General features: G+C 34.5%; 1 protein-coding gene across 10 annotated transcripts in view; it reads left to right on the top strand.

Annotated features, from left to right (window-relative positions):
• The window catches only part of CEP128 (centrosomal protein 128), a 165,855-nt gene that overhangs the window by 28,864 nt on the left and 115,570 nt on the right, over positions 1-21,421 (top strand). For 8 of the 10 annotated variants that reach the window (XM_059850094.1, XM_059850089.1, XM_059850090.1 and 5 more), the window contains 7 exons: positions 951-1,111; positions 5,722-6,072; positions 9,143-9,793; positions 13,526-13,690; positions 16,481-16,657; positions 18,208-18,267; positions 19,954-20,146. In XM_059850094.1, the coding sequence (XP_059706077.1) occupies positions 951-1,111; positions 5,722-6,072; positions 9,143-9,793; positions 13,526-13,690; positions 16,481-16,657; positions 18,208-18,267; positions 19,954-20,146 (1,758 nt within the window). The remainder of the gene's footprint in view (positions 1-950; positions 1,112-5,721; positions 6,073-9,142; positions 9,794-13,525; positions 13,691-16,480; positions 16,658-18,207; positions 18,268-19,953; positions 20,147-21,421) is intronic. The other 2 variants (XM_059850091.1, XM_059850096.1) reach the window with 2 other exon arrangements.

Below are 21,421 nucleotides of genomic sequence, written 5' to 3'. Positions count from 1 at the left end.
TTTTGTGCTTCAGCTTCTGAATTCTCTTGGTTTTTAAAATAGGACTCTGACTCCATATTTTACAAACCTCATAAAGAGCACTGGAAATGGGCTTAGCTTCAGAACTGTAAAGCAAAATAATAATTTCAATAGTTTTTTCCTCCAATCATGGTAGTGTATCTATTTGAATGTTAGTTTATTTGAAACAATATGCCTTTAATATTAATAAAAGCATATTTTAACTTTCCTATTGATCTTATAAATCAAAACAGATGTAAAAATACGAAGAAAATAAAAATGTACTGTAACTCTTAAAATACATGCATACATTTATATAATTTTTGCAGTTGTGTTTCACCTTGCTGTGTTATTCCTGTTTTGTCAAAGATATATGGGAAGAAGACAAGGAGAGGATTTTTTTCCGTTTGCCTCCAGTAGTTATTTATGACTTAAGACCTTTGGATTTCTGATTGAGAGAATTTATAGCTTACTCTTATCAAAATCTTTGGTTGTAGTTTCAGGATTCAGACATAAAATTTGCAGATAATGTGACTTTCAAATTGGGAGGTGTTACTCTGGTGAGATAAAACCTTGGCCTTGAAGCTGCTGGCCAAATTTCATTTTCTCCAGAACTTCCCCATTGTTTCTCCCATCCTATTTTATTTTATTCAGTTTTCCTGCGGCTTTGGTTGTTTTGGTTGGTTTTTTATTTGAGGGGAGCAGCTGTGTGCAGGGGGAAGAGTGGAAACCCCTATAAAATGATGGAAAAGTACTGTTTTATTCTGTTATTAAAATGTTATTAGCTTATGATACAGGTATACCATTTTTCACAGATATTTTGGTGAAAATCAGTAGTTGTAGAATAGTCTCAAGTGGAGAAACAAATTGCCAAAAATTAATTGAGATTAAATTAATTTACCATGAGTTGGTATTTCTGCTGAATGTGTTGCTCTGTTTTTGCTGTTTTACAGTAGCTGAAAGATATGAGAGAGAGAAGCAAGATCTAGAGAAACATATTTTGGAACTTAAAGCAAAGCTGAGTCATAATGCTGTAATGTCAGAGGTAGAAGAACTGAAGAGATGTATAGAGCGCAAGGACAAGGAGAAAGCACAGCTTGTAATGCACATACAGGTAAGTTGGGTTTTGCTGCTTTTTGCTTGGTGGCATTTTTGGTTTTTAAATAATTTCTCATCTGTTTAACATTAGGTGATGTATCAGATCAGGGATTAACCTTTAAAACTTTAAACTAAGAGTAACTGTCATGCTCCTTATTTATTGTGTAAAGAAGTTTGAAAAGTGATTTTTTCTCTCCCATGTAATACCAAAAAAGATATTTGCCATTGCCCATGATTTCATGGTTTGGATTTCTTCTCTTTGCCATGTGCAAAGAAAAGTTGATCTGATTTTATCAGCACTTACCGTTAATAATGGTTTTTGGAACTGCTTTTATAAGGTAGTACTTACTCACTTATTCCCCATTCCATCATTCCTCAGAGCTGAAGTTCAACTTTAAAAATGGAGATACCTTGTTCTATGAGAGAGTGTAGTAGAGTAACAAAAGTAGGTCACAATTTCGCTTTTTTTAGTAACAAATGCAATATAGTAATATAATCATACGTATTAGTAGTCTTCTTTATGGTAAGCATATCATAATGTTTAATGTGATTCTCTATGAGAAGGCTAAGAGCAGCCTTTTGTACTGGAATTTTAGTTAGAAGACTTTGACCATAAAATGAGATCAAAGTAGGCAGTAACCTTCTTGTTTAAGATGGAAAATTTCTGTATTTCTTGCTCTTGTTTAGATTTGTCATTGGTAGTAGAATGCCTGAACAGTAACAATTTTCTTCTGTCTTCTGTGACTGTCAGGGGAAAAGACTGTTTGCAAAACCATGTGTATTATTTCAGTAGTCAAGGACTTCACTTTTTGTTCAGCTTGTATTTTGGCATTCTGTAAGCAAGGGATTTTGTATATATTTTCCTAATGAAGGTACTTATCTGTGAAATGATATCACATCACTTTGGCAATTCAAATGTAGGAATTTATTTTTTTGTCTTCATAAATTTGCAGGAATATACTCTTTGGTTTACTTCTCTTGCTCCTTTACCTTGTCTGCTTCTCTGCTGATTTAAATCAAACTAATACATCAAATTACATTTGGAAAAAAATGGCCTTCTCAAAATAAGTTCCTACATGCTTTATGAAATTTGGTCATTGAATAGGTTTAAAAAGACCTAAAGTGTTTTTGTGGAGGGTAAGATGAGCAGAACTCATTTCCTGGTGTCCATCAGCATTTGTATTCTAGCTGGTCAATAAAACCCATGACTAAGTGAAAACATTCTGATTTTTTGTTTTGTTGTGCCTTAGAAACGAATTATTTTGGTGACAGGAATTAATGGGGTAAGAACCCACATAAAACCAATTATTTTAAACTTCTGCTTGTAGAACATGCTTTCTTAAGGGTCAGAATGATTTTATAATACTAATTTCCTGCCCTGAAAATACTCATGCAATCGTGCTCAGTTGGGGTCATTGTCATTTCTCTGAGTTGGAAATCTTTGACTTCCCTCATTTTCTCAACAGAAAATACTTTGTACTTCTTATCTGCTTCCCACTGCCTTTCTCCTACAGGGGCAGTAACAGGAAAATAGCTAGTGTGTTTTTCTTTTAATGAGACATCAAGGAATGCAAGGATGTGAATTTCTAAACTTGTGTACTAACAAAGCATTTTGTCAAGCCTGTTCTGACAGCTGCTCCTATCAGATAGTCTGATTCCCAGTTGGAAGTGACCAGTCGTGTTTGACTTGGGTGTGATTTTGTTTAGTGGGAGAATCTAACTTGCCTCTGATGTACATGTGATACTAGAAATTTCTTTTGATTTATTAAAATGTCATTGTTTGCAACAATTTGAGTTGTGTGCATTGTTTAGCCTCCAACAGTTGCTATAAAATCTCAGTGTGATGTAAAATACAGAGGATGAAAAAGGTTAAAACATATTCTTAAGCTCATGTTTAGAAGTGAGTTCAATCTTAAATTAGCTTTTAAATAGAATATTTATTTCAGCTACTCTAGTTTATGTGAGGGAGCGATTGTGAGATTTTTCCAAATGTTTACAACTATCTTAAATACATTTTTCTGCATGAAGCCAAATAAATACAGGACCATTGTGGCTAACTATTAAGATTTAACTATTATGACTAAGAAATAAGTGCACAAATTGCAAAGATGCAATACCCTGCTTTCTCCATAAGTGTTTTTAGATTCTTTAGAGTCTTTTAGACTCTTTTAGCCTGGGAACTTGTTTGATTTACTAATTACTCTTCATTTGGATTTGATGTTAGTATTCTTATAGTATTGTCCATTACAGCAGTCAGTTTGTTAAAATATATCAGTTTTTCTCGGGGAAATTATTGATATGTTTAATTAATGTTAGAATTCTTAAGTAATATAAATCTTTCAGTTTTATAAATATTGATTCATATCCTCACTAAAATTTACTTTTACTTTTTCTACTACAAATGAAGCTCTTAGCCAGTTAAAGGCCAGTAGCACAAGCCCTGTAGATCAGAAAGAATTTTGGCAACTGTACCCGTGTTAACACAGAAATACACATTTATCGTACGTAACTAGGAATTCAGAAGTACAGATCAGTCTATTTGGGATTCCTGTTTGATATAGAAACAGAGTGTGGAGATACTTTCTCTATCCTCTTGCTTTACAGAGTTGGTTTTATGAAATATTGACTGGCTATGATGCTGTTTTCTACCTGATTTCAACTGTTGGATCTGTGCTGGCTTAGCTCTTTTAAGCCAAGTGCAAACTCTTTGCTAAGGTTTATCTTATTTACACATATTGTAAAAATAAAACATTAAAAGTCACTTTATATTGGTACATCCATGTCAAAATCCAATTTTCCTCCTCGTGCAAATAGTTTGGTTGATAAATTAGTTGCAAGGTAATATCTAAAACAAATGTTCCTCTTTTTTATTGTACTGTAAATCAATAAATTGGAGGTTGATTTACTTTGACACGATAAGAGGAATGTTTACGGTTAGTTGAACGTTATTTTATGTGTTTAAGATTAGACTCATATTTCATTAAAAAGTTTGTGGGAGCAGAAGTTTTGTTAATGAAGTTAACAAAACTCTGGGGAAATTATATATAAATAACTAGTTTTTAATGGTGCAGCGTTGAGTACCATTAATTTAGTCTGACATCCTCTATGGTGTCTCCAGAAAGACATGAAATAGGAAGTGATAATAGCATGTGTAATCACATGACTGAAAAAATGATGACCCATTTTAGAAAATCTGTGGAACAGTAAATGTAATATCTGATTGTATTTTATGAGGCTATTTTTAACTTCTGCTATACTCAATTTAAATCTTTGTCTTTAAAGAAGTATTGTAATCTGTTTTCATTGGAAATTAAGCTTGTTTTGATTAAAATTTTGCTAGCTGTAGCTTATGAGCTTGTTTTGGTTATCTTTTTAGAACAGCAAATGCTATCTCAAAGAGATTGGTACAATTTACTGCCTCCTAGGAGGTGTTGGCCTAGTTTGGATGGAAGAAAACCCCCCCAAACTAACAAACTGACGAGGAGAGAGCTCTTACCAACAAACCCAAGTCTCCCTCCTTCCCCCAACCTTGTGGAAGTATCTTTGTCTAAATAGTCATTCTATATCCATCAGTAAAGTTGCCCATTCTTTCACAGATAAAATACTTTCCCCTTGTCCATTTTGAATTGTGGTCTGTTTATTTCAGGCTACATCTGCCAGTTTTTTTCAGTCATTCTGAAATCTAACCCACGTTAAAGTATTTCAATCCTCTGAGGCTTGATAATATGTTTCACTGGCTATAGATCAGGTCTATCAAATTTATCTTTCATTCATGAAAAAGCTGAATGGTATGAAAGCAGTCTAAATAGGTCCAAAATTCAGAATACTAATGTGAATTTCTATGTGATGATCTCAGTAAAATACAATTTTGCTAGTGTACTTTCAAAAACTGTTTTCTGAGCATGTCCTTCCAGAAGATGTATGGACGCTATTATTCCTGAGTTTCTTATGAGTCGCTTCATTTCTCAAATCATATTTCTCTGAACAATCTTATTTTTAAGAGGTGTGTCTTAAATTTAATTCATATTTGAAAGGCTTATATATGCCTCCTACATTTTCAAATGTCTTTGCACTTTGTTCTAGAAGCATTTACCAAGCTACTGTATTCTCTTTGTATTCAGTACTTTTAAATATACCTTTATTTAGCACATTGCTTTCATAAAGACAACCAGCATAAAACTGGGTAACAATTAGCTCATAAACTATAAATTCCAGTGGTTGTGGTGAATGCTGTTCTGTCCTTTCCAGTTCTCCTTTTCCTCTCATCTCTTTACATTAATCTCCTTATATCTTACTGTTTGGTTTATTTCTTATTTGTGTAGTGTATAATATATGGCCAATGATTGATCTCAAACTTAAAATACAGAAAAATAACAAGAACAACCAGAAGAGGAACAAATGCAGAAAGAATTGAGTAGTATGTATTTTATGTCTTGTGTTGGAATTCTTTACCGTTGCAGAGGGAGAGATTCTCTGGGCTAACAGGACTTTCCTTGATAGTCAAGAAGATCTTTTATGCTGTTCATATTTAATAAAAATGTGATTTAATGTGGCAGTATATTGTTTGATAAAGTTTCATACTGCATATCTTTACAGAATATTTGTATTTTGCTATGATGAATCCAGGTTTTAACATCTGACCTGGAAAACAGGGAGAAGCAGCAGGAAAAAATGCTGGACCAGCTAAAGGAGATACAGAATTGCTACAAGGCTTGTGAGAGTGGACGTAGACAAACGGAACTCCAGTCTGCTGAGTTAGTTCAACAGGTTGAAGAGAGTACCAAGGAAGCAGAACGGTATCTCAGTGAATTCAAGCACTCAGAGGCACTCAGGCTGGAGATCGAGAAAAAAAAAGAAGATTTGAAGGTGAGAGCCCAGGAAACCATCCGCCAATGGAAATTGAAGTGTAAGAAACTGGATCGTGAGGTAGAAAAGCAAAATCAAACTATAAGTGAACTGATGGACAAGAATAGTCAGGTAAGATTTGTTGATTTGCTTTGGTACCCTTTCCCTTTGTTTTAAAAAAGAAGAGAAGGAGTTTACTTGCAAACTGTGACTTAAACTGCTTTCCGCATTAGGTTCTGGACCTCCTCTTCTGTATAATTTTCAGAACTTTTTCTTTGAAAAATCAATTTGAAAATAATTGTGTAACATTTCTGGGTTTTTCATTTGTCTTTGTTCAGTATGATAGACCACTTATTCCTCTCTTTTTCCTCTAAAGTTTCTCAGGAAAAAACAGGTTTTTTGGTTTTTGACTTAGAAGAATTCCTTTCTGTGTTCAGCTGCTGACACTGTTTTAAAGATGAGCACTCACATCCATATTAATGTTTATCATCCTCAGTCGGAATAATGGTAGAAACCACCATTCTGTTGCAATGAGTCTGTGGGTCTGTACTTTCCAGTGGCTGGGTCAAAAGTTGCATGTTTCTATAGTGGCTCATATAGTGCTTAACTCTATGCTGTGAGCTTTTATCTTAACTTACATGCTCTGCTGATGCAGTCTGTGATATTGTATGGCTTTTCTTTACAGTGCTGTATCGTCTTTTCATCTCATGGCATCCATCCAGTTTAAGTTACTGAATGTGATGGTCTTGAGCTGGCTCCATCCTCTGCTTTGTCTTGCTCAAAGATTGGGGTTTTCAAGAGCTAAATGGGGTGCAGTATAGGATGTCTATTAGTTCTGTGTGGTTTCTGATCCAGTGGTGTGTTCTGAGATTGGTACATGAATACAAGCATGGTCAAAGCACAGGAGAAGTCACAACTGGGGCTATTACTGAGTTGAAATTAATAAACTCTAGCAAATCTAAACTTTGATTCCTGGTGTTGCTATTTCTTTCCTATTGCCTGTCATATTTCTTACTTTTTATTAATATTTCCTCTTTCCATGCTCCAACAATTCATTCTATAGTAATCTTAATTTGTTAGTCCTAGTGCTTGTCTGGGAAAGTAAGATTCTCAAAGATTTAAGAAGTTGGTCACTCTTGCCTAAGAAAATAGAGGTTGTAAGCAGAGGAAGAAAACCTGAATCATTTCAAAATCATGGGTGTCTATCAAATGGACAAATAAGAAGGAAAAAGTAGAGACAAATTGTGAATAAGAAGCAATAGCTCCCAAAAAGGTTCTGGAATCACTGTTCGTGTAAACACATAGGCTGGTCTTTGTAGAGGCACTTGATAATACTGTCCACATTGAAATTTTCTTTGTTATGTAAGATTCCTTGATATGGATTTTACCTCTTTTTATGTGGCAGGTATATTCACATGCTAAATGCAGTGGTTAAACTTTGGCTTAAGCTCCATTTAAGAAAAGCTGTCAGTATTTGTTCTTATTGTTCTTATGTTCTCAATATAAAGTGGGAAGTAGTTTACTTATAGGGATATAATCAGTCTAGATGCAGCATTTAGTATAAACTTGAGGTAACTAGATGAACATAATTTAACTAGCTTTGAAATACAGACAATTAACGTCTGAGACAAAAATCTGTAAAAACAATAAAGGAAGAAATGGCCGTTTGTTGTCTTTGATTTCTGTTAGAAGACTTCAAAGGGTTGATGGAAAAATTTCAAAATTGGGTTGCAATCATAGCTTGCAATTTTGAGATTTTTGAAATATTGGCAGACAACTGATGTGCTATAGAAAGATTGTTTAGGTTTCATTCTTTTGGAGTTTCTGGGATAGTTTGGTTGAAGTTTTGCCCATGTGGTTGTCCTTAATATAGTTTGACAGTGGAGTTTCTGACATCTTGTGAAAAATATGTTCTTTAAAGTATGTAATGTAGCAAGCATACTCAAAGCAAGTAACTTATAGGTTGTAGTTTGAAATTTTACTTTAGTTTTGATTTTGTTTGGTTTTTGGTGGTGTTTTGGGTTTTTTAAGCCAAATTCTTCCAGTAGCATTATAAGATAGGTTTAGGAGTGTCTTTTTGTCTGGTAGGTTTTTTTTTCTGGAAAAACCCATGATGGTCATCAGTCCATGTCCTCAATTTATCACATTTGTATTTTGCTTTGTGTTGCTTATTCTTGATGTAATTGCAAATTGGTTTATTATTTTTAACTGCACACTTTTAACCCTAATTGCCTTTTTGTTCTGGATTGTTTCGAGTAATTTTGCTGTATCTGTAAGAAATGTGCACTGCTTGTGGAATTGATGAAAATGCTCAGTAAAATTTAGTATAAAATTTATTAAGTCAGTTTAAAGAATCTGATATATTGGAACAGATTGCCCAAATGGGTTGCATAGTCTCCCTTACTGAAGATATTCAAGAATCGTCTGGATGCCATCCTGTGTCTGTGTTCTAGGACAAGTGTGCTTGAGCAGGGAGGTTTCACCAGATGACCCACTGTGGTCCTTTCAAGCTTATGCATTCTGTGATTCTGTGCTAATTTTAACATGAAATATATCAATGTTGGAAAAAAAACCCAAGCCCTGAAGATCCAGGAAAACACTGGAATTTTTATTATTTTATTACATTTGATTGATTTCTGTTTGGGAGATGATGTTGTTATTTCTTGGCTTTGATGCATAAGTGAGCCAAGCTTTTAACTGCTATTAATTAATCTACTGGGCATAATTTCAAAAGTAAGTTAATGTTGATATATTTTCTATGTAATATTTTAGAAAATAAACAAAATAAGTCACCATATGGAAAGGACTGTAGGCACAGTGTTATGTCCAGTAGTCATCCCTGTATGCTGCTGCATTACTCTATTACCTCATTTTCTCCATCTTGCTATTTGGAGGAACCAATAAGGAAACGCTTCTCAGTCTGCAAAGAGAGAGTATGAGAAGCAGAGAATTAACCAGAACTATCCCTATTTAGAAGGCTATATAATTTAAGGACAAGTCCAAGTTTGAGATTGCACATGATCTGTGTGTAAATTTAAAGAAAAAGTAAATACATTGGAACTGAGTTCATAGCAAGCAAAAATTTTATATTTTTGCATACATATGTTAATTGTTCCATAGACATTCCTGATGTCTAAGGACATCCTTCCAACAATTGTCTTTAATTACTTCAGATTAGAATGTTTTTTTTTTTCTTTCCTAGGCCCTTAAAGAAAAAGATGATCTCAAAAGTCAGCTTCTCTCAGCTATAAACCAAATAGAAAACCTGCGGAAGGAGCTGAATGATGTGCTTACAAAGAGAGCCCAGCAGGAAGAACTCCTCCACTGTAAAGAGGTAAAACTGAATGAAATGGAGTCACACCAGGTAGCTCTTGAAGAAGAGATCAAAGAAGTTCAAGGTACTGTAAAAAAATTGGACAATGAGTTGAAAAAGCAAGTCTTTCTACAAAATCAAATGCAAGCTGAGAAGGAACACTTGAAGACAGAACTTGCAGCTATTAACTTGTTTCATAAAAAAGACCAAGAACGACTCCTAGAAATGCAAGCAGATGTAAAACATTTAAGCGCCGTACGTGTGGAACTGACAAACAGAATTGCAGAAGAGGAGAAAGCCAAAAAGGAATTACTTAAGAGCCTCTCAGACCTCCAGAAACAGCAGGAATCTAGTCATGAAGAGATGATTTCAGCTAACAGGCAGCTGAAGATGGAAAGAGAAATTCACCAACAGGAGTTGGCAGATCTTAGATCAGAGTTACAAAATGTGAAAATCAAACATGAACAAAATGTTCAAGAACTCACGAAACTCCTTAAACAAGAAAAAGATGATGCAGAGGCTCAGATTAGAATGCTAAAGGTATTTATTGTGAAGAATTCCAATGTCAGACTTTCCCCCTCCTCCCACACACCCCACACACAGCCCCTGCCATTGAATGATGAAGGTAATAAAGCGTGGGCTTTAAAGCACTTAACACACATGTTGTTGCAAGCCATTGTAAAAGTGTAAAGTTCAGGGTAAAAGTATTACAGTGCCAGTTTTAGGTCAAAATCTTAGTTCAAAAATAGTAAAATAGATATGATCAAAATAAAAGGAAATATACGATGCTGTAATGTTTTAATAAGGCAGGTAGGTGAAGTCCCAAGTGACTGGAAAGGGGGAAGCATTGTACCATACTGTCACCCCAGGACACCATCTTTTAAAAGAGTAGAAAGGAGGATTGTGTGAGCTACTGACCTGTCAGCCTTTTCTCTTGTCCTGGGAAGATCATGGAAAAAAACCTTTTAGAAGCTATGCTTAAGCTACAAGGAGATCAGGGAGATGATTTCAGACAGCACAGCTTCACCAAGGGCAGGTCCTGTCTGACCAACCCAGTGGCCTTCTCTGATGGAGTGACTACATCAGGGGGCAAGGGAAGGGCTACAGTTGTCATTTATCTGGACTTTTGTAAAGTGTTTGACACAGTGCCCCACGACATCCTTCTCTAAATTGGAGTGAGATGGATTTGATGGGTGGACTGTTAGAGAGATAATAAATTGGCTGAATGGTCACATTCAGAGGATTGTGGTCAGTGGCTGAGTTCAGATGGAGTCCTGATGTACAGCAGTGATGAGTGATGTCCCTCAGGGATCTCTGTTGGGGCTAGTGTTTAGTTATGTAACGTATCATTCATGACTTGATAATAATTCTTAAGCAATTGGTAACATAGAAACCTTTAAGTGAAGAAAGCAATAAAAAAACCTCTAGGTGGTTTTTAGTAGAAGGATAATTAAAATCAAATATTTTGACAGCAGTGCTTAACATTGGAGACCTAATTTTTAGTGTCTATATCATTATTTAAGTAGTCTGTCCAAAAGTGGTTTTTTCTGTGGCAATGACATTGAAATTAAGAGTGTACATTTGATATCAAGTGGAAAGAAGGAAAGTGTATTCTGGATGCTCATAAGAAAAAATAAGTTGATTGTGACTGTGTTTTTCTATGAAACAGCAAATCCTACAGTTAGGACCTTTTTATTTTTACTGATTGTGAACCTAAACAGAGTATTAAAAAAATTCAGTTCCATATTTCATTTACAGTTCCATGCCTTCCCCAGAATCCTAAATTGACATTTATTTTTTAAGAGCAGAAGGTTTGAGGGAGATGAATTTTCTAAGATATTAGAGTAGGCAAATTTTTTAGAATTATTCAAAATGATAATGCACAATATTCTCTTGATTAAGAGACTGAAAATGAAACAAAATAGAAAATCATATGCATCTCTAGGAAGATCTGATGGGAACATGTCATCCTGCAGGTGATTTGGTTACTTTTTGTCTGAACTCATCATTACATTGCATTTGGATTTCAATTTTATGGACATAGTTTTCTTCCAAAGTAAGGTAAACTTAACATACATTTTATATTTTTTTTTTACTCTTTTTTTAAAAAAGTATTTTGTTGTTAGAGTAGTGTTTAGGGAAATCCAACAGAAAAAGCTGGGGTTTTTTTAACCTATTATTTTTTTTCAAGCTGCTAAGATTTTTTGTCTAGCAACCAGCTGTCTTTTACTGTTACAGTAATAATTGACCTTATTTATGCCTCAGCTGTGTCCAACCTTTGTAACTGTTTTTGGAAAGGAATATAACGTATCCTGTCCAAAAGTAGTTAAAGCTTTAAAAATAAAGGTCGGTTGAGAGAGACTTGAGAAGTGAAGGGAAATTTAATATATTTGTAGAATCCAAAGCCTTAAACATAAAGAGGATGCATTATTAGTTACTTCCAGGAAATTGAGGGTAGAGAGTCCTGTGTTTAACTTCTGCATCGATTGTAAAAAGAAGTGGCTTTCGATTTTAGTTCTTTCCTCTCTTGCCTATTCTGTATGGTACTTTCTGCCCCACTTTTGCCTGTTTTTCTGTAGTGCAGCATTGGATTGAAAAATTATTAAGTAGTTAGGGATTTTTTGGGGTAATAGGGAAGGTACCATAAAAATATTGTATGATGCAAGAGAACTGGAGGAGAACATAGTTTTTTAAGATACCAGCGTTAAGAAGGATCTTACTGTTTCATTACTGAGGTTCTGATGTTTGAACTTTTAATTTGGTTTCTGCTAGAACATCCTAAAGGATTCCCAACCAATGCCTCTACAATGTCTTATTGTATTTAAGAGGATTGATACACTAGGCATAGGAATTCAAGTAGTTGGCTTGGTGATCCCCATTTGGCTTTGTGCTCAGAAGCTCCGAATCTGTCACCTAATTTTAATATATATCCTCATTTGCTTTAAAAACATGCTTGTTTTCTTAGAATGATGACACACAAAATTTCCTGCTGCCTGACAGTATGGAAGTATTTGAAGTACTAATTTTTAATCTAAACTTATATAGAGATATGTATCTGTACATATAAAATTGTGTATGTGTGTATATTTCTCTTTAAATTATTTTCTATACATTTTCCCATTGTGCCATCCATTTTTTCCTGAAGATTATTAAATGTTGAAATTGGGTTCAATAAAGATCAATTAAATTATAGTCATATCTACTTGTCCGTACTGGAAATTATTAACTTTCTCTTCTGTGTCTCAGGGGTAATATTGGTGAGGAGTTTTTCTTGGATTGTCTTCATCTGCATAGATATTATAATGCAGTTACCTTTAGTAGGAACTGAAAAGCTGATTTTTATAAGCATATTCACAGAAAATGTTTTGGGCATTGCAGGCCTGTCTTGTAGTCTTAAGTCTTTGTAGACTGTGAATGCCGAAGTTCTTTCTCAAGTTGTCCTTTGGAAGAGTTTTTATGATCTGCTTAGTGTCTAAATTAGTGTCTAGATCTAGTGTCTAAATTAATTCATAAAACTTGTAATTGTGGAATAGAATTTTTGCTTTTCCTCAGAAAGAAATTTACTTGGCAAGTTTATTTTTGTGTTTAACTGCATCCCGCAATTCATCTAATATGAAACTGCTTTTGAGGAATGTGTGTGTTAATTTGCTTCTTTGTTGTATTTTTAAAAAATTTCTAGATATTGTAGAGCATTTCTCCAATCTTTCATTTTTAGTCAATTATTTTTTTCACTGGAAAGAAATATACATTATTTACTCATTGTTTTGGGGCTTTCTAGATCCTTACATGTTGTCTTCATTTTTCTCTGCAAAGTTTCGTGAGTAGCATTAATGTACAAAGTTATAGCACAGACCCACATAAATCTAGAACTTAAAAATACAAAATCTGTGCTGTTGTTTCCTTGCAGTTATAAATTTAGCATTGGTTCCTGAAATTAAATGAGTTTTAGATTTTCTGATTCCAAATTATTTAAGTAATGGAAAAGCTGCATAAATACTAGGCTTCTCAGGATGATGTAAGCTGATGAGTGTAGCAGAGCTGAAATGAAGAACCTGAGACTTCTGTTTTCTGCTTTTAAAACACTGTATGGTTCTGCAACTCTGTGGTGCATGTTTTCCATGTTCAGATAAATAATTGCACTTAGAGCTTAATTGAATTTTTTACAGTTATCATTTGGCAATAGCGTTCCACTGATGCAAAACTTTAGAGTTTGGGTGTGTTTTAAAATAACCCATACAGTGACTTTGTAATCTTTTTTCCCTTTACCATCAGATGGAACTTTTAGAAGAGAAAAACATAGTCAAGGCTCAGTGTCGACAACTGGAAAAAATAAAAGTTGAGTGTGATAAATTGACACAAGAATTAACCCAAAATAAGGAAGAAAATATAAAACTGAAACGGAAATGTGATTTTGTAAAACAAGAACTGGAGAAAAAGGTAAAATTAACTGATATTAACCATGATTTGTTTCTCTGCTGATAAATACCTAAAATAAATGATGGATTATAGAAATGGTAAACCTAAAAAATCCCAGCATTTACGTATTAAAAAGTACACCCAGTTGTGCCATAATACATGGTTTCTTTATGAATGAAAGAAGACAAAAATGCTTTGGCTGGATTATGAACTGTATCCCTCCCAAGACTTGCTAATATTATTTAGGACTAGAAATATAATTTCTGTTGCTTGCCTGATGTCTGATGTAGACAACTAACAAATGTTTAATCAGCTACTTCTAGTTTTCTTCATATTTTTCTTCAAGATGCAGTGGAGCTATGAATAATTTAGAGGCAATGTGAAGTAGATATGCAATGTATGCATAGTAAAAGAAATTCTAACTAATGTTGGGGTGGAGGATTTTTGGTTTTTTGGGGTTTTCTTTTATAGTACAGAGTTAGAAAAATGTTAAATCTGGCATTTATTTAGCTTGGTAAACTATCAGGAAGTGGTTTAAAAGCTCAACTTGTCAGACTAGTAAAAAGTACTTAAAATGAAAATTCAAAAATGTGTTTTTCCTCTGTTGGCATTTTAGTTGTATAACATCTATCATTAAGAAAATGTGTTTATAGGAATGTACATGGGCTTCTGTAGTCTGTTTTATATTAGCTCCAACCTTACCTAATATTGGGAAGACACTGAAAAAAAAATTGAAAAAGATCAGAGAAGGTTTTAAGCATGCAATCCTGTGGTCTCAACTGTTGAAGGTAAAGGCAGATGGAGACATCTATTAGCTTGCATTAATGGTTAACTTAAGAGAAGAGTTGCTATTTTGGTTTTGTGGATTGTCAAAAGGGATGTTAGGATGGGGGAAATAATATTACTTCTTGAGAAATCTCATGCTAGCTTACAATTGTGGCGACACAGCAGAAGCTTATTTTGTTACAGAGTATTTTATTTCTTTTCCATGCATTTTTTACTTTTAATATTCTGTTCTTAATGCAAATGCTAATTCAAAGGGGCATAGGTATTATAGCTAGCTCAGATTTATTTTTTTCATGAAAGGTGAAGGCGTAGAGCATAATGGTTGGTTTCTTTCATTTTCCCTCTGTGCACTTCTGAGTCATTAATGACTTTTTTCTCCTGTAGGCTCTGGATGTAGAATGATAAGGAATGTTGGCACATTCAGAAAATCAAACAGAGAAGAAAAAAAAATAAAGTTATGTGTTGTGTTTTAGTCATGGTCTTTGGGAATGAACTTTGACATGTGTTGGAATGCATTCAGTGAATAGTGAGGTAACAGAATACAGATACTGGAAATATATACAGTGCAATCTTATTGCTTTCAGAATACTAGTCTAGGTCAAAACTATTATTTCAACTCCCATCTTTCAACTTCCATCTTTATAGTACATAAATACTGAAACTTGTCTATCTTAAAAAAATCTTATGATTTCATCAGTTTGAAATAACTACTGTCCCAAATATTTTTGTATTAATTAAGTGAAAAAATCAGACTGCTTGTCAAGTACTGGTGTTTCCAGTTGTAGGCCACCTACATTAAAAACACCTGTTTTGCTAGTAGAAATAAACACCTATATATACATATATATCCTGAAAGAAGATAGCAAGGTGGATGTTGGTCTTGTCTCCCAGTTAGCAGCAAGTGATAGGACAAGAGCAAATAGCCTTAAGCTGTGTCAGGGGAGATTGAGATTGGATATTAGGAAAAATTTATTCAGGCATTGGAACAGGCTGTGTACATGTGATGTTCAGGGATATGGTTTAGTGGTGGACTTGGCAGTATGGTGTTTTTAGTTGGACTTTATGATAACTGTGTTCCAACATAAATTATTCTATGATTCCATATATATCCCATTTATGGAACTTGGGTGTTAGACATTACCTAACTCTGCATTGGTGTCTCATAAGAGCAGTTTATGAAGATTTTCAACAAATAGACTTGAAACAGTTGTACCTTGTCATTGTGGAGGTCCACAGTTAATACATTTTTAAAATCCTTGCTGTTCTCACCATTCTTGGTGCAACTCAGAGACATTGGAATGTGCCTGTTAAAGTGTTTGCCCGTTGCTGCATTACATCCTCCTGATCTCAGCAGCAGATAGGTGTGTTTCAATTTCACTTATTCTCACAGGATAGGTTTTCCTGTACTATTTATAATGCATAATTCAATATTTTGTGTAATCTAGCAGCAGTTTTGTTTGGTTTTATGGTGGTTCTATCAAATATAAAAGAAGAGAATATGAATTTTAGAAATATATTTGATAAACTTTCTGACATTAGCTGATAACCTAAAATACTTTCCTCAGTGCCACTCACTCTCTTATGAGATATTCTTTGAGTAGTTTTAGCACACTGACTGCCAATAAAATTTTCCTTCTGGGATCTCTTTTCTGATCATAGAGATTATATACCTACAACAGATTCAAGGCAAAAGATAATAATGGGAGTATTTACTCTGCGCTTTTTTTCTACTCATGAGGAGATTTGTATTAGAACATCTATTTTGAGTTTGAAAATAGGCTTTATGATTGTTGGGTTTGGATTTGGTAGCAGTTTCCTCATAACTGATTTACAGGATAATGAGGAGAGCCAAGGGAGGAACTTAGAAGTGCTCTTAGAAGGTATTATTTTTCCATGGCAAGGAGCTGAACTTAGCATGACTGAGTATGGTCTGATTATGAGATTGAATGTTACAAGGCTGATGACATAGGTTATATTATTAATGCAATTATTTATCTTTGTTTTGTTTTTCCTTTTTCACTCCAGGAAAAACAGATCAGCAATGAAGAAGATCATTTGAGAAAGATGAGTGAGGCCAGACTGCAGTTTAAAGATCAGTTGCGTCAATTAGAAATGGAACAGCAATCCATTCTCTCCATGATAGGAAGTGAAATTGATGCTGCTTGTGAAATCTTTTCTCGGGACTCCATGGAGAAATTCAAAGTAATTTTAAGTTTTAAGTATGCTGCAGGTTTTTTTCTTGATGAAAATTTGTAGTGGAATTTGTATGCATTGTTTTCACTGTTGCATAGATAATCATTCTAATAGAATTATGGACATTTAGCTGGTACAAAGGGACGTTGCTATGTATTAGAATAGGATACTATGAAGGACTGTCCATGCATTAATTGGTACTATCTTTTTTTCTTTTTTCTTTTTTTGAGGAATAGTTCTCCTTTTGTTTGTATGAAAGGACCTTTTATTAGCCAAAATTTTGAGGTAGGTTTTCTTAGGCGATGTTCCTAGAATCGGGAAATCCTTAGGAAGGACCTAAAATGCTTTTAAAACTGGGAGAAAATGAAAGAAATTTTTTGTTAAAAAATCACTTGGATGCTTTGTTTTTTATGTAGAGAACTGAATACTGAAAATGGGAAGAGTTTATACCCCCCTCTTTTGAGGGGCAGGCCCTTGTATCCAGAAAACTGAGACTCAAATTTTCAGGAAACTGGTAGCTTGCTGGAACTTTTTTTGCTATTTTACCTCTTCTGCAACCCCTGTCTCTCTGTAGCTTTTCTTCTGAGCATTCTCATTTGTTCCTCAGGTACAGAAACCACTCTTGCTGCCTCCATATGATTCTACATGACTGATCCTCTTAAATCAACATTGTACATTTCTGAGAATAAAGAGAACAGACAGTCTGACTCAGCTTGTCGCCGCACTTAAAAGTGCTTGACCTAGTGGCTTTTTAGCCTTAGCTACAACCTAGAGTACACTCAGATTACATCTTTTTTTTGTCTTGCTGTTTAAACAGAAAGTACTTTGTTGCTTTTGGTCATTTGACTGAGCTGGGCTGCTTTTGAAATAGATTTTTTTTTTTCATGATTGACAGCATTTCTCCACTTACACATGGAGTTGGGGTATTGCAGCACAAAACTAGATGAGAATTCTAAGAAAATGTATTTGACAAACAAGCTTTCTCCTCTGTATCCTTACAGATAGGTCTTTTTTTTTTTAATAAGTTTTATAATCTGCTGTTGTTGCCAGATTTTCGATCATTGAACCATGCCTTCTTGGACTTGTTCCTCACCTTATGAAGATTTTTTGGTTTCTGGATAAGGTTTTGCAGATCCCTGTTTATACAATTCTCCTTGGTTTTTTATCACTGGCCAACTTAAACCAGTTCTGAATGCGAGTTTTTGACTAGACAGTTAATGTGAAAAAAAAAGTTAGTTTTGTGGTCCTGGTATGAATTTTTTTCTTTCTTAAAGGTAAGCATATTCCTTTATAATATTGTTCCTCTGCCCAGTGCTTCAGGTATTGTTAAGATTTCTGAAAAGTTTCACCCTTTACTTGAAGTCGCCACTGCAGCTTGGGTAAGCAGGAGGAATTTGATGGATAAATATTTGTATTGAGAGAAGTTAAGCACTAGGCTTAATCTTCCTTGATAAGAAATGTATTTCTTTGATGAATTTCCAGTAAGCAGAAAAGACTTTCTTCCTTCTATGCCTAATTCCCATTTTATGTCTATTTCTTTGTCACCTGCTTTTTCATAGGCAATATCCCTTACACCAACAGTACTGAACGATCCTCATCGCTGGTTAGCAGAAACAAAGGTAATAGTCAAACCTCCTGAAATTTTACTGAGTAAGCTAATATCCAGCATTTGATGGTGCAGTGGGAGGTGTCCCTACGTGTGTCAGGGGGTTGGAACTGGATGATCCTTCAGGTCCTTTTGAGCCTTTCCAGCCCTAACCCTATATTACAGTTGAGTGAGGGGATGAGTCTGTGAATGGATGGATCTGATTTAGTTGAAAGTCCATTTAAAATGGCACTTCAAGGGTAAAAGGAAAAATACAAAAGCATTCCTTTGGCAATTATTCTGATATATCCAGACTGTTATTTCAGCTGATAGAATATTTTTCCAAATGTTTCTATCAACAAGAAATAGCCATCTCTATAGCAAAATAAATAGCAATATTGTTTTCACCAAAAAAAAAAGGCATTGAGGTAAGAGCAGTGATAGCCTTTAGATTTGGTTCGAATTTTTTTAGACAAGTAAAGCATGAGAATGTAGCCAGCAGGTTAAGTTTCTCTTACAGCATTATCACAAGGCTAGAAATTATTTTAAATAAGGCTGGTATTTATTCAATCTAAAATGTATTAGATTGGATTCTCAGAAAATGAATGATTTTTCTCTCCCCGTTGAAGCTTTCAAATCCTATAATATGGGGGCACACATGCTTGAGAACATCTTCAAGGTGATGACTGTAACTCATAAATCTTGCCTTTGATTTTGCAGCTTTCCCTCAGCTCACACACATAGCATGCTTCTTACCCTCTGTCTTTTAAAAGAAGTAAATTTCTCATTTTTAAAATAGATCACAAACTGTGGAAGACAACTAGTGGTTTTGCTTCATATAGAAAGGTTAAAGCCACAGGAAAATTGACTTAAGCAAACAAATTGCAAATGTTTGCATGTAAGAGAAGGTTATTTATGGCATCTGGTCTGTGTGAGACTTGTAGACCAAGGAAGACTTCCACTATAGATGACAGAAATAAGATTGGAATCAAAGGAGAAATGTTATGGAGGAAGTGTTTTCTTCATTTGAAAAAGTGACACTGACATATTATTAAAATGAACTTTCAAAGACCACCTAATAATACTTTGAAAACCTAAGTTTATTTAGCTGCTAGAGGGAAGTTTAGAATGAATGGCTGCTTAAAATGCCACTTTTATTTTCTTTTATTTTTAAATAGACTGTGTGGAAGTTTCCATATTGTACTCCATTTCATCACTTCTAGATTTATTAAATTGATCACAGCCTTATCAACGAGATCTTTTTCTCCTCTGAGTGAACCTTAAATATTGACTTTTAGCTGACTAGAAAGGCTTGATGTCACTTTTTCAGAAAGGGGAAATATTTTTAAATTCTGCCAATATAAAATAGAAAAAGGTACTCTGAAAGGAAGGCCTATCTCTTGGTGTCTATGTGTAAACTAATTCAATGTGAATTTCCATATCACCCTAGCAAATTCATACTTCCGTTTTAAAAGAAATAAAGCAATATAAAAGAAAATCACTTTGCACATATAATTATCAACCAAAATATGTCTTTTGGCTCTCTTGAAAATCAAGTTATGTTCTCTTAATATATCTGAATGCCCCCTATTATTATTGGTCGGATAGCTACAATTGAGTAATCTGTGATTCCAAACATAATTTGGTCAGTGAACATTTATGTCCTCTTATTTTTATTAGAATTCTTTGCTTTTTATTGTACCTTTTGTTTTAAATGTAGACTAAGCTTCAGTGGCTGTGTGAGGAGGTAAAGGAAAGAGAAAGTAAGGAAAAAAAGCTGCGATGCTACTTGCTGCAGAGCCGAGAACAGCTCAAGCACTTTACACAGATAAAGGAGACTGAACATCAGTCTCTCTTTAAACAGATAAAAAGCCAGGAAAAACTTTTGGAAGAAGTTCACAGAGAAAAAAGAGGTATGTTACAGATTCCATTTTTGCTAATAAAAGTGATAAAGAATTTAAAATTCTATTAATTATAATTTCTGTGGCACAGTCATTTTATCAACTAGTTATTTCAAATTGCAATGGGCTAGTGCTAACCAAGAATAATGTTTCGTTTATGGCTTTGTTTTCCCTTGCTGACAAAAAAGGCAAATGCAGTCAGCCACGTTTCAAACCAATACAGTGGCTGAGTAACACAGGAGCTTACATCATGCACAGTGGACATAGAAATTATTTCCCAGCTGTACCATCTGGAACATTGCACGACCTGGGCAAAAAGGGATTATACAAAAGTCTGAGGCAGTCTGTAGACTGCTATTGCATAGCTCACTGTGTTGTGGTACGATCTTTCATTGTATTCTGTTCCCTCAGTTTTGGTAGAAATGTGTCACCTTTTAGATTTTCTTCCGAAATCTCGTTCCGGCCTTTATTCAGGACTCCATACTGATATAACTGGGCAGAATAATTATTCTCTTTCATTATTTTGTTCGGTGTCACTTTGTGCTGATTGATGCAGATTCAGATAAGAGTAAACTTTTAGTCAGTGTAGTTACAGCTTCTAGTAGTTCACTTATTGAAAATGTTTTGTGAATTGCAACAAAGAACAAAACTGCTTGGTTTTGGCAAGAACCAAGTTAATTCTCTTCCTAGTAGCTGAAACGTGCTCTGTTCTGGATTTAATATGGATAGTAATGTTGAAAACACACTGATGATTTAGTTACACTCCAAGTCAAGGACTTTTCAGTTTTCCATGCTCTAATAGTGAGATGGTGCACAAATAGCTGCAAGGGAATATTATCAGGCCGGGGGAACTGTCAGAGGTGTATTCCATGTATTAGAATTTTATTCCCAGTGTACAAACACAGGAGAGTTGTCTGGGAGGAGCCAGTCACAGCTGGAGAAGGGGCTGGACATTGCTTGGTGGTGAGCAGTGATACTGTATATCACTTGGGGTTTTTAAATTTTATTTCTATCTCTTTTGACATGTGCATGTCATGACAGTGCATGTGACAGTGCATGCAAGAATAATGGATTTACAATCTCCATGTGAATTTAATTGGTTTGTTTTACAGTCTTGTCAGCTTAGATTTTTCTTTTTAATTTGAAATTATGATCTTCATTATACCAAATCAGTTATTTTTTAGAAGTTGTAGAAGGTAGAGAAATAGTAGAATGTATATCTGTTAATCTGAGTTTTGAGTACTGTTGTTCACCAAGGGATACATTTAAATGTTTAAAAGGAGTTTT

This window comes from Haemorhous mexicanus, chromosome 6, assembly GCF_027477595.1.
Source record: "Haemorhous mexicanus isolate bHaeMex1 chromosome 6, bHaeMex1.pri, whole genome shotgun sequence".
Lineage (NCBI taxonomy): Eukaryota > Metazoa > Chordata > Aves > Passeriformes > Fringillidae > Haemorhous > Haemorhous mexicanus.
The sequence above is the reverse complement of the archived record's forward strand: the minus strand, read 5'-3'. Positions and strand labels throughout refer to the sequence as shown.